The 14,020-nt window shown below is 46.6% G+C and overlaps 1 protein-coding gene across 3 annotated transcripts in view; it reads right to left on the reverse strand.

Moving 5' to 3' along the window:
* Positions 1–14,020, reverse strand: part of KHDRBS3 (KH RNA binding domain containing, signal transduction associated 3) — a 163,164-nt gene that overhangs the window by 5,560 nt on the left and 143,584 nt on the right. For 2 of the 3 annotated variants that reach the window (XM_082600758.1, XM_082600759.1), the window contains exons 8-9: positions 5,612–5,670; positions 3,165–3,788 (exon numbers count right to left, since the gene is read on the reverse strand). In XM_082600758.1, the coding sequence (XP_082456884.1) occupies positions 3,697–3,788; positions 5,612–5,670 (151 nt within the window). In that variant the 3' untranslated portion in view covers positions 3,165–3,696. Of the gene's footprint in view, positions 1–2,179; positions 2,237–3,164; positions 3,789–5,611; positions 5,671–14,020 lie in introns of those variants that run through there. The other variant, XR_014291555.1, reaches the window with a different exon arrangement.

Below are 14,020 nucleotides of genomic sequence, written 5' to 3' on the forward strand. Positions count from 1 at the left end.
AGCTAGGTACGACTGCTTCCAGGAAGACCCTCCCTACGTGGTTGCCTTCTACTGGTCCTTACAGCCCTGCTGGCACCCGTCCCACCTCTGCCACCCCGCCTGGCGTCCACGTCTCTCCCACGCTACATCTGTCGCCGCCCAGTCACTGGCGCCTGACTGGCCCACTTCCCCAGCAGACTGTTGTCACCAATGCGTCTCCACTGCCTGCAGCATAGCAGATGCTCAGCCAACGTGTCTGCATGAACGTTGATACTTATTCAACTTGCAATATCTTGAACAAAGCAAGATTCAGAACCTAACTACAGCCAAAGAGTCTCTCCAGGGAGGAATCTGGGGCAGGGTGGGACAGAGACGGAGGGGCTACTTATCAATCACGACGTCTGCCAACAGTCAGTGTGGTAAGGCTCACTTCTAGGAATACAAGGCGACATAAAAGTTAGCCCCTGCCCTCAAGGAGCCTTTAATCTAAAGGGAGAGTGAGTGCTAGCCCAGAGAGCGGACAGTGTAACAGCACGGTTAGGACAAAGACTCTGGATCAGAGTGGACGGTCCAAAACTGGCTCTACCAGTCATAGGGCCTGGGATCCTACACAGTGATCTCACCTCTTGAAGCCTAAGCATCTTCCTCCGTAAAATGGAGATGACACTCACCTTCTTATCATTGTGAGGATTCAATGAAATCATTTATAGAAAGTGATTAAGCACAGGCTTGGTCATAATGGCAACTTATAACCAATCTAAGTCACATGGTATCAATACTAAAATGAAGAAGTATAAACTATGCACACTATTTCGGAGAGCACGGAGGGATCGCGGTTTCACTGCTGAAGACACGGAAGGGAGGGCGTGGGACCGAGTCCTGAAGGACGGGCATGGTTTCTAGGGGCAAAGGCCCGGGGCAGCAAGCGCTGGTGTGTCACCTACCACCTCCATCCACGCTGAACTACTTGAGCGTAAGGTCCACGTCCTATAGATCTTTGTGTTCCTGTTGCCTCCTTTGTATCTGGGGAAGAACTGGCGCTCAGTAAACGTTGTCACATGAGAAGATAAACGAATCCCAAGGGGGTAGACAAAGGCCAGGGGAAAGATCTGGGAAGGATGCCGTGTGCGCTTAGGGACAGGAGAAGGCTGCTCGCCTGCAAGTCCTCCTATTGAAACAGGGAGAAATGAGGCTCAGTAGAGTATTTGCCGAATAAGGGAAGACCTAGAAAGCCAAGCAGAAGAACTCCTGTCCAAGAGCATTCCTGGTGGTTCCTGACCTTTCTGGCTCACAACCCCTTTTTACAGTCCAATGGAGCTGTGGATTCTTTAATAAATGAAAATAAACATAAAATTGAACAAGTCCTATGAATTAGCTCTGAAGACCATCTGGGGATTTACCCTCCAGGGATCTGTCCATAATTTCTGATTAAAGAAACCTACACTGACTATTTAATATGCCAATTCCTAAAAAAAATAAAAAATAAATTACTTATTAAAGAAAACAGTGAAAAAATTTCAATATAACGTCGCGAACTGAAAAAATGTTATATATCACATTCCCCTTCTGTACAAGTAGAGAAGCACCAAAAAAACCAACCAACCAAACAAAAAAAACCCAGAACACTTATTTTGATTTATGGGAGTGAAGAGAACTATTTTCTTCCTAAGAGTAATAATAAGTATAATAATAAGTATAAAATACACCTTATCATATTTATCTTATTAAAAGCAATAATTTGTTTTGGAAAACTCAAAGTAGAAAAGGACACACACACAAATCATACTTTCACAAGCTTAAGATGATTACTGTCAAAAATTTCCAGCACATCCATGTAATATTTTGCCTATGAATATGTACAGAGAGAATATATACAGTCTATTTTTAAAAAATAAAATTGGGACTGGACGATGGGATCGCTAGCAGTAAACTGCTCTTTCACTTGATACTTTTGAAAACCTTGTCATGCTACCGACTAGCCTGTTACGTTTTTACTGAGGAAAGTAATGGAGTTAACTTACACAGTGTGATGACCGAGCCTCCCACCTCTGCAGCTTACGCAGAGCTCCCTGGGTCTGACTTGCTTACGTTCAGGAAGTTAGTTAGCCACAGTCACTAGTGCTGGTGGTGGGAACAGGGTGGGAAATGTTCCACGCGGCTTCAGAGAAGCACATCAAATGACTGGAACAAAGGCACTCACCTGTGTCTGCTGGACGGACACAACCTTCCTTTCACTTTCCAAGATGGCCAACATTTCCTAACAAAAGAAAAGACCTTTTTACTCAAAGAGAAGGAGACCCCTCAGAAAATAAAAATTAAACATTTTACATAATCTACAATTTAAAAAAACTTAGCCAAATGATTAAAGAAAAACTTTATTAAATATTTGTCAGTTTTAAGAAGTGCCCTCAATTACTAACCAAAGAATGTATTACAAACAACTAGTTATGAGGTTTTACATTTGTTTAATAGGGAATAATTGGCCCCAATTAAACTGACTAAACTAAGGCTTTTTAGATTACTAAAACAAATTAAACTTTTTAAAATGAGAATTTAGGTGATCTTAAAACCTTTCTAAAATGGATAATGAAACTTGCTAAGTTGTAACCTCCCTGGTTTTATTAGTTATATTAAGATAAATTAAGTGAGATTAAAATCTTATTTGATTTATTTACCTTTGAAAATGAAGACCGTTTAAGGGTTACACATCCTCAGCCTTGGCGAGTGCGACCTCAATTAGTCAAGTCAGAATGTCTTTAAAAGCTTTGTGCTTATTGCTTCCAGCATGGAGCGAGGTGTTCATTAAGGTACCAAAATTCTCATAAAAAATCCAAAGTTGCACTAGTGAAAAAACGCTCAACAAGATGAAAACTGATCACATCTTTTTCAGAAAATCAGTAGTTATTTTAAAACCAGTTTTTAAACAAGATTTGGTTTTGCGTAGTTTTTAACGTGCCACTCAAGCAGCTTGATACCATTTGGACTCTTTAAACAGCATTTAAATCTACGGTGAGTATATAATGGTACATTTAATTTTATACCATGTTTTAAAATAAGTTGTACAATGTTTAGTGTGACCCTTTTTTGACAAGCGTTGTTAAATGAATCCTTTCCCTGTTTACGACTATTTATGAAGGCCTTTTTAAATAAGAGAGACATGAAATTGTTAGCTCACACACACAAAATTTCTTTCAAAAGTTTATTTAGTATCAAGCAAGAGGAGACTTTGCTTAACACTACAGAACATTTCAAGACTTGAGTTACAAAAGAATACCACATTATTTGCACTTGTAATTGGCTTCCCTTTTTACGCACGTTGGCAAGAGAAAAAAAAAACAACTAGCATATGGCTGAAAGATAAAATAACTAAATTTCTATGGAAACCTTTAAAATGAAAGGTGAGGCTTATGTTAAAAGGATGGATTAACATATTTAGTAAACCTATCTTTTTTGTTTAACACTAGTTAATCAAAGTTATTTTTTTTTCCTTTTGATGACCTATTTTTTCATATACAGACTGGAAATAACAAAATTTTACATGTCTTTTTTTTTTTTTCTGCCCAGGTTGATGTTTCAACAAAGTAATTTTAAATTCCATCCCTTCAGATGTTAAGCATTTTGATTTATTTAAAAAGGGATTGTTCATAGAAAACAATTACTTTGAACAGTATACAGGACTGGTGGAGACTGGCTATGTCACAACATCAGACAGTACAATCAGTATCTGCTGTATGGCTGGTCTCTGTAGACGCCCTTTGCTGTCCTCGCCGAGGGTGCCTTGTGTCTTGAGTTAGTCCACTCCTCTTGCCCTAAAGTCAGTCAGATGAATCACAGTTAGACCACTGCCAGAGATCCCACTGGCTTCATTTTTCAGAATCTAACTTAGCCCTGAACCAGTGGTAGATGCCATACTGAAGGTATGTATCCCCCGAGGTCCTTAAAAAACCCAAGGGAATTCACTTTAAAAAAAAAAAATTATGAACACAATGGAAAATGGTCCTCTCACTAGCAAATCCTACCAGCCTGGGAAGACAAATAATTTTTGTATCTTAAATGGCAACCAACTTTGCAGGAACTTCCTTTCGGCCACTCATTTAACAAATGCTCGCAAACTCAAGCAGCAAATTGAACTGCCTCTTGCTAAACGTGAAGACATCTATGGATGGGAAAGAGACTGGGAAAAGGGTCACTTGGATTTCTTCTTCAAAAACAAAGAAAACACAGATAAAAATTTGTGAAGGCAAAAGGAGAGAAAACTGGAGCGCAAAATGGAAACGGGCAGCTTGGGAGGGGGAAATGATGCCTCATTCTTCACAGGTCCTTCAAAGAAAGAGTAAATGAAAGTTGTATTGGGTGGAGAGTTATGCCTCAAAAATACTTCCTGGATGTGAAATAATCTCAATGACATAATGTCAAATTGCTTTCATCCTAATACTAAATCCATACCGAACGATGTTATTTGTAACAGAGGGACATTCAATCACCCCCATCTCTGGGCCCTCAGTGAGTGATCTGCAGGTCTTTGACAACAAACAGTTAACATCTGTGCTGCAACACACAGCGATTTAAAAGCCATGCCTCCACGGAGACCAATTTAAAAAAGCTGTGAAGGAAAAAATGCTGAAAATGACCTCTTATTTGATACAAACATGCGATCAACGTCATTCCCTCAAGCTAACTTGCATCAATTTAAGTAGACAGCATTCAGCAAGCCAAGGTATTTCTCTTAAGCATCTCTAACGAATAACAACAACAACGAAAAAACCAAGGTGCATCATCAAGGCTTGGGGCAGGTGATACAACAAAATGCACTTCAAAAGGAACACTGGAAAATGGTTTTTCAGTTATGTTCAGAGAAATGTCATAACATCCATTTAACGAGAATCCTGATTCACTTGCACTGGGCACGAAGCATTCATCAGAGCTTTGCAACTGACTGAAGCTTCGCATTCTCTGATCTCTGCCCCGTGGCAAAGGAGCTTCTTAGTATCGTTAAGTTGCTGCCGCCAATTCTTTTAATTAAACCTGTCATCCTTCTGCATATTGAGACTCTGGACATGGGTTCCCCGGCATCTCAGCCAGCTCCCACTGAAATAAGTGGGGTTTCGATGTCTCCCTGTAAGCCTGAGAGAGCCGTGCATCTCCTTCCTGGCTCAGTGCTTCCGTAGCCTTTACTGAATGATTCCCACCCTAATGTTTTTAGAGGATTTGAGATCGCGAATAAATTAAAATATAAAGATGGGGGGGGGTGGAATCACCGTAGGGCTGTAGTCTCAATTGCTTCATTTTCTTTACTGTCAAGAAGCAAAGACACTTCAAAGAGACCCATTCTATCAAGTGTCTGCAGTTTGGCAAATTGTTCAATAGTGAGAAAAGCAGCACATGGCAATCATCCCAAACAGAAAATCTAAGTTTAGAATCTGAATTCCTGTAATCTCCTGCAAGTCTTTAGTCCTCTTTAACTATTAAATTTAAACCTTAAGGAGCTTCTGAAAATAGCTGGATGAGCACAGATGCACCGAGAGGGAGCTGCGATCTCAATGTCAGTCTGTATGAATTTCCCCTGAGTTAAGGTCTTTAAGCTGTTTCTATGACCTTTCTATTTATGGCTCCACTCTGGCCATTTACTCACCGTAGGAATCATAAGTCTCTTCACTGAGTCCGTGTCCATAATCATAGTAATCAGCACCACTGTATCGAACAAAACAAAACAAGCAGAGAAAGACGAAAACACAGTTAGGACAAACTGACTTGCCTGTGAGTTTAAACCATACTCGAGGAAGAATTCTACAACTTAAAGATAACTAAAACACCGGGATAAACACTGAAAGGAATTCCCACAGAGAAGACAGAGGCCTTAGAATTATCACAGTCCCCTCTGTGGCCCCTCACTTTAATTCACAGTAAATCTGTCTGACACCTTAACCGCAGCAATTGGCCGGCCCACAGGGAGTGCGCCGATGGTGCCTGAGGGATGCAGAGTCCCTGTCCTGGAAGGATGAGTGGCCTGAGAGGTGGACAATCACAGCCTGTGCACCCGGAACCTGGGCTGGGCTCGTGTGAGGGACAGGAGGAAGGACAGCCACGGCTTCTTTCCAACCGATGCAAAGTTCACGGAAGGCACAAACCTACGGACCAGACAACTCGATGCTGTGTGACCCGTGGGCAGTTCACTTTACAATAAAGTAACAACATTACGGGATGAAACGTTTTACTTGCCCAGCACCATCCCGTTACCATCGGGAGTGGCTGCCCAGCAGGAGGACTGTGTGTGACAGGGGCAGGAAAGGCCCCTGCGGTCCAGTCACCAGCCCTGGCCAAGTCTGTGAGGACAGAGGCCAGGAATCTTTCCAAAGCACAGGCACAGCTGTATTCCAAGGCACAACATCCCTGAGACACCGGGAGGGAGGGGGTCTGGCACCACGGCCATCCTGTAGATGATGCAAAACAGGTTACACACACACGAAGTATGTGAATTAGGCATAACCTTTTACAGGAACGAATTTGTGGAAAATCTGGATGACTCGACCACGGTGGGTCATGCTAATAAACTAACAGAACTAATAGAAACTAATAGCATTAGTTTCTAATGCTATTCTGAGTATCTGAGGAGGGCTTTCACGCACTCTCTCCTGCTTTTTTCCCCTTTCCCACTCTTCTTAATTTTGTAGGGAAACAATCATCCCGAATTTGTTATCTTGGATTGTCCTGGAAATAAACATTGTCATTATTCCAACTTGATGCAATCAAGTAAGAAATTCTAATCAAAATGGAAAATGATCCAGCTCAGCTGTTTAACACCCTAGGAAGCCACGGAGTGAGTAATAAAATCCATGCTGTGGGTGTCGCCTTGCACCAGCTCCGAGACCCCGCGAGCAGCCGTCACCTCAGCTCCTGAGGTGAGAAAGCAGGGCTGCCGTGCCCATCTTACAGGCAAGGATACCGCAGATCACAACAGCTGGGACGCCAGCCTAAAATCTCACAGGGAACGTACAGGGGACACAACCGGCGAGACCCACACCTGGCCCTCTCCTCCCACCTTTGGTTTCTCGGGTAAATAGGACCAGAGGCTAATCATCAACTCCACTGACTACAGCCCAAGGAGGCAGGTCCTATGAGGGAAAGGGCCCCGAGGCGGGGAGCTGCGAGTCGGTCTGCCTCAGGCCTGGGGGGACGGCTCGGCCTTCTGCCAGAAATGTTCCCCTTCCCTCTCCTTCCAAGCGCCTCCCACCCACTCTTTAGCCTAACTGCCGCTTCCTCAGAGCGCACTGCCACCTCCCAGGGTTGGCTGTGTCCCCATCACAGCCCTCCCTCCGCGTCTCACCCCTCTCCTGGCCCCCACGGGCCCTCACTCTCCAGGAACTGAGTGCCTGGGTGCAGAGGAAGGGGCGCCTCCGCCCTCTGCTGTGTCCGGACAAGACGGCGATGCCTGAGCATGTTCTGAGAGCCCGGGTGAAGCTGAAGACGGGGTGAACGGTGGGCGCGGCGTGCCGGGCACAGAGGCGGAAGCAGGCTGCAAGCCGAGCGTCTGTAAGGACTCGTGTTAAGCGGGGTGAATAAGCATTGATAAAAGGCCTGCGCTGGGATGTTCCTCAGCACAGAATGCCTCCTCCATGTGCGAACACAGGCCAGATTCTTGTTATCCTGGTTTCATCACGTCCTCAGAAGCTAATCAACACACTGCACCATGCCGGTGACGGTGTGAGCTTTCTGGCCTGGAGTGTGCTGGGGGCTCCACTGGCTGCTTTAACTGGAGCCCAGGAACAGAGCAGTCCCTCCCACGGCTGACCTATTAGACCAGGCGGCGATCTGCAATTTTTCCGAGGACAGCTGAGAGCTGGCACTCACTCCTAGAGAGCCTCGGGAAAAGGGAGGGAGCCTGAGAGGAGTGGACTGTCCTGAGCTGGACCCCTGCCGTCCTGACAGCTCCTCCACAGGCATGAGCTCACGGGTCTACGTGGAATCTCGGTGCTTTGACAGACAAGGCTCAGTGAGGGTGCCCCCCTCCCAGAGTCACACAGCTCATCGGGGCAGCAGCTGTGCTCAAGGCTCAGGACACGCCTCTGCCCTGTGCTGAGCACCTACCCACGCTAGAGGCGGGCGGCGCTCGCCGTGCCCGGCCCCCTTAATCCGGTGGTTCCTGCTTGACTCCCACCTGCTCTGCCACTCTTCCAGAATGTCCTATTCGCTCCCCTGGGGCTTATGGGATGCCTCTTCATGCTCGGAGACAGAAGTCAGGGTCCACGCAAAACCCAATGCCATACGATCACGGCAAACTGTTTAACTGCCTAGTTCTCTCTCTGGTCTCAAATTCCTCCTCTCCCTTTCTGTAGTCCTAATTTTCCATCCAGGTATGATACACATTTATGGCGAGAAGAAAAGAGGGACTAGCTGAAAAAGGGACAGAGAGAGACCTTCATATTCAAGAAGGAAAAAAATCCAGCAAAAACAAGCAACAGCAAAAAAATATGGCATCCCTACCTCTTAAGATTTAGTAGCTTTCCAAATGAGAACCGCTATTAAAGTAGAAGGTTTTTCTTGTCTTGCGGATAGAAATTTAGAAGCGAAGCTTTTGATAAAATGTCATTTTGCCAAATACGGGTCAAGACATCTGAGTCTGAAACCTGGGCCTCCCAGGGCCGGGCAGACCTGGGGCAGCTGCCCGCCCCCCCGCCCCCCGCCGAGTCCGAGTGCCCCTCCCCCCTGCCGAAGCCCACTGCGCTGGACTGCCCAGACGCTGCGCAGCCCTAACATTCTCCGTGGCTCATGTACAGCATCTGGACACAAGCAGTCAACATAAATTCTCGTTTTGTTGAAAATAAATTGGCTAATGCTTCTGAAAAACTCAGCACTAAATTAAGTGAACCTCAGTCTTCTTTCCAAAGGTCAGAAGTTACATCATAATGGCTCCTTAGACAAATAGAGCTGTGATGCTCTTTAAAATTTTATCTTGGTTGCACGGGAACAATGAGAGTGACCCCTTCATAAAACGGAGAAGAATTCTCTTTACTGAGACAGGTCCCCACTGTTTAGCTTGGAACTGTCAGTGACAGGTACTGAGACCTATAAACAGGAGTCAAACAAGTGCTTTCTGACCAGACTAAGTCCTCTCTATTAAATGAAGTGAGCAGGAATGAACATCAGTGTCGACTGGAAATCCATCTGTGAAGTGCTCTAACACGGTTCAGCATAAAAAAATCAGGGGTGAGGAATGTTTCCCAATGAACAGGAGAATAAAAGGTAGCATAATTTGGTCCTGCAATGGTTTGGTGATAAGACAATCTTAGTTTTGACAAGTGAAAACTTTAAACTGACATCTGCTAACATTTCACCCAGTTTCTGATTATTTATTTCAAGACTGTCATCAAACCAAGAAGCTGGGAGCAGCTGAACCCCACTCTCGTACCTGTCAGTTCCATCTGAATTGCTTTTGCAGCATTTCATTTCACGCACCTCAAATGTCTATTAACCAAAGACGTGTCCTACTTCCCAAGGATAAACTAAAAACCCAACATATGGCAGAGGGGAAAAATTCTAAAAGTGTCTTCCTTTATGTGTACAACACTTAACATTGATAACACGCAAGAAAACGCGTTAGGCTGACCATGCCTCAACTCCATCACGAGGGGTCGAGGGAAGCCCCCTCCCTCAACAGATCAAGAATGGGCTCCCCTCGCTGGCACCAGGGCCACGTCTCCCCAGGCCTTCTATCTGTCCTCTGCGTTCTACTCCATATCAGGGTTGAAGGAAGTCCAAACGTTCAGCATGATTCCTGGCTTTCCTGGAGGTTCTCGATCCCATCAACCAGAGTCAAGAAATAGGCCCGGCACTGGACGGAAACACGGGGGGGCAAGGAGCAAACGGCAGCGCTGGGACCAAGCCCACACCTCCCCAGGCCACCGACAGGCGTTCAAGAGGAGGACAAGGACGCCGAGCTCTCAGATCACCCTGTGGCTCCACGAACGGGATTAAGAAGGAACTCCTGACACGAATCCATCCCATATCCCTTCAACGTCTTCAAGCCTCTCCACGCATTTCTAGTTTAAAGTCACCGGCACTAATCTCCTTAGGCCCGTTGCTTGTATCTGTGCAGCTCGGGGAACTCCAGACCACGAGGTGCTCTTTCTCTCCAGTACCTGGAAATTTCTGCCCGCCCCCGTCGGTCCTCACCTCCACCCCGACCGTGCCCCCTGGAACCCCTTCATGGCTCGTCGTGGGCCAAACCCCTCACACACTCTCAGCCTCCTCTGCGGACACTCTCTCACCTTCTTCCTCAATGGAAACTTACTTCTCCTCTAACGACAGCTCTCGCCTGGCAGCCCTGCCCTCTCCTCCACGCCCCACAGCCCACGTACCACCGGGAGCGCAGGAGGGGTGAGCATTCTCTTCGCGACCGCCGCCCCCCACAGACACACCACTGCCACTTCTAGACCAGGATGCTCCACGCCTCCGTACAAACACCCAGCTCTGAACCTCCCGGTAGCATCGCCGTCCTAAGTCCTGGTGCTTCCATATGCAGGCAGACGATCCTTCAAACAAGCTGGTCTCTCGCGTCCCTGGACCACTCTTGTCCACTGATCCTGTCTCTAGTCTCCTTTAGCCACCAACTCCCAGGTCACATCCTAGATCCTGTCACATTGATAACTTCAGTCTTCCCCCACCTCGCTCCCATTTCGTATATTCCACTCGGACCACAGTTTCCTCTCTCTAGTCTCCCTCCCTCCCTCAAAAGGATTATGCTGACCATCCTTTCCAGTACACTGCCATCATGCCCACTACTGGTCTTCAAATTTTCATCCCTTGTCAAGGTAACCAATGAACTCCAAGTTGCTAAATTCAATGGTCAATTCTCAGGCCTGTCACATGACTGGTCCGTAGATGTGATACAGCTGATCACACACAGCAGATGCCACCTGAGGGACTGCATCCTGGACTGGGGACTACCAAGCGCCAGGGTCCTACGGAGGCACATCCTTGGTCCATCTGGGACCAGGAAGGCAGCGCAGCTGGCACAGAGAGGACGAGGGGGAGGCAGGCGTGAGCCATGCAGGGTCATGTGAGTCATGCAGGGTCACGTGAGTCATGCAGGGTCACGTGAGCCATGCAGGGTCACGCGGGCCTCTGAAAGGCTTTGGTTTCTTGATCCTGAGTAAGATGGGAAGTTACTGGACGTTTCCACGGCTCCAGGGAGAAACGATGTTGCCACTTCCTGAGATGGGGGAGACTGAGGCAGAAAGAGCTCTGGGCGGGAAGCCATCAGGGGTTTGGCCTGGGAGAGGCCAGGTTTGACGGGCCTCCCAGACCTCCCAGAGGAGTCCACCGGGAGGCAGCTGGGAAGAGAAATCGAGAGGTCTGAACTGGAAGCATGAGTCTGCAGCCATCACCATAGAGAAGGCACTCCAAAGCACGAGGCAGGATGCGATCCCTCAGGGAATACGTGCAAAGGGTCAGAGAGCTCGGATCCCGGATTAAAGGTTCACTTAGTTTTGAATCTGTGCTTCCATCTGGAACTAGCGTGATCTTGGACAGGCAGCTGAGTCTTTTTGAGGTGCAGCTGCTACAAGTGTCTGAAACGTAAAAGGTGCTCAAGAAAAATAGCGACAGGAACGAGGGAATGAAGTGTGTGCTGCCCAGGAGGTGAGGAGTGCAGCGGCGCCTCCCGTGACAGGGCGACAGGGAGTGAGCCGTGACTCAGTGGGCTCGCACACGGCACCCCTCGCCGCCGGCCACTTCCTCTGCACAGAATAAACGGCGGAGACTGCTCTTAACCCTGGTGTTGTAATTCAGTCTGCAAAGCCTCATTTCAGATGGAACAATTACTTTGTCAAATAAAGAGATTTTAAATGTTCACGTAGGTCTGCCAGAGAATCAGAGACACGCGGTTTGCCATTTACGGTGGATCTTCCACCTCTACCGTGAAAAACTTCTCAATCTGACCTCACTATAAAGTGCAGGAACTTACTGGTACTTGCCTGATCAAAGGGGAGAAATCGGCCTTGAGAAGTCATGTGATCCATCCTCCGGGCTTCAGGCCAAACTGTCTCAACCATCTGAGAGAATGATTCCCTCGTGCTTTCAAAGGCTTCAGAAATAGAGTCTGAATAACCTGTCACAGTAACACACGTGGACCGGCCTGCCAGAAAGTTCCATGTTTAACCTTAATCTCCCATGAGACACTCAGAATCCTTTTCTCTTACTCTGTTCTCCTCAGAGCTCGAGGGTACCACCTCCTGTGAGAGACCGCTCAGGAAGACCGATCATGCAGCAGGTTGAAGCACATGCCTCGGCAGTGACTGGCAGACCTAACTTAAGGACCTACGGCAACTACTAGCATCGGGTGGTGGGCAGAGGCATGCAAACAAGAGCCAACCTAACACTAACAATAGGTACTACCCAATAGTATCTATTAGATATTGTCAAATGCCTAGTCGGAGCCTTGTATTGTGCGAGGTACTCCACACAAATTCTCTCATATTTAAAACAAACTCGCAATCTGGTATCATCTCTGTTTTATAAATTTAGGTTAAAAACATTTTCCCACCATTTAAGAGAGAAAACTCTCACTTCTTACACTCTCTTGAGAAGGATGCTCTTGGTAGGAATTTATGAAGTTCAGATATCAGCTTGTTTCAACACCCGTTCAGCAGATATTTCTGGAACACCTACCACGTGCTGGGCACTGGGGCTGCAGCAGTGAACAGGATCCGGTCTTTGTGATAAAACACATTTGGTCTAGTGTGCAAGTCAGACAACCGTAAATAGGCCAGTGGAGTACTGTGATCCCGAGAAGCCCAGAGTTCTGAAGGAACTCGGGGGTGGGGTGCCCGCACCAGTTTTGGGGTCTAAACTGCCACCTAAGAGAAGAGCCAGACAATAAGGAAGAGAAAAGCATCCCAAGCAGAAGAACAACACTCGGTCTGCCTCAGTGACGGGAAAGCAGTGACTGGCCCCAGTGCCGGGGAGTCAGGATGCAAGGCTAGTTTCTCCCACTCCCCCAGGTGACTTTCACCACTGTCTAACTTAACTACCAAATCACTACACTCGCCAAATAGTAAGAAATATGTTTGGGTGCTTTTTCGAAAAGCCATGCAATTCAGGGAGACAAAAGGAGATGATGAAGTGAGATATCCCACAGTCAAAAGAAAAAGCCAGAGAACTGTCTGGGTGCTGGAATCGCTCCATTGGTGACGTGGGTGTATACTCTGGAAACATTCACTCAGCTATGTACATGCTTCAGATAAGTGTGAATTTATGCTCTTTGCTGTATGTACATTATATTTCAGAAAAAGGAAAACAAATCTAAAAGAAGAAAGCTAACATGTATGTTAAAAGGGAAGGATCAATGTGCAGTTGTTGCCTATTTAGTGTGCACTTTCTCTTTCTTTCTTACCAAAAGACTCCTTGTAAGACTGAGGGTGAAGTGCTAGTGATAACGTATCAATCCACAAAACCCCGTTTCTCATCCATTTCTGCAGACAAGGCCACCAACGAGATAGGAGTGAGCTTCAGGAAGTGAAGCTTCCAGGAAACTCCCTAACAGAAGGCTGACCCGCCCAGGAGGTATGGCTTCCTCTTCCTCTTTCTTCCTGCCTGAACCCCAGCCTGGTGGCTGGGGCCGTGACAGCCACCCTGAGACCGAGGTGAGCCTAAGGACACAAGGCAACGGTGAGGATAGTGAAAACAGAGGGAGAGGCCTGGGTCCTTAGTTAACTACAAAGAGTTCTCCATTAGCCTGCAGCTGCTAACGCTCTTGCACGAGAGACGAAACCTCTAATTCATTTGAATTTATGGTTAATTCAGAGCTTATCCCAGTCCTAAAAGGTGGTACAAGAATTCTGAAATGAGGGATGCTGAGTATCTGTATTTTTTTGCTGCAGGGATAGCCAGTTATGCTTATTTTAACAGCACTCTGTAAGCTACTCTTCTCTAGCTGTAGCACTCTGTTGTGCTATTTCTTTCTATCAAAAGTTGCTTAGAAGATTGCAGATGGTTCTATACAATTTAAAAAAACTATGAATTTTGATTATATTCCAAGAAAAAC

The sequence above is a fragment of the Mesoplodon mirus genome (assembly GCF_964341445.2).
Source record: "Mesoplodon mirus genome assembly, chromosome: 16".
Classification (NCBI taxonomy): Eukaryota; Metazoa; Chordata; class Mammalia; order Artiodactyla; family Ziphiidae; genus Mesoplodon; species Mesoplodon mirus.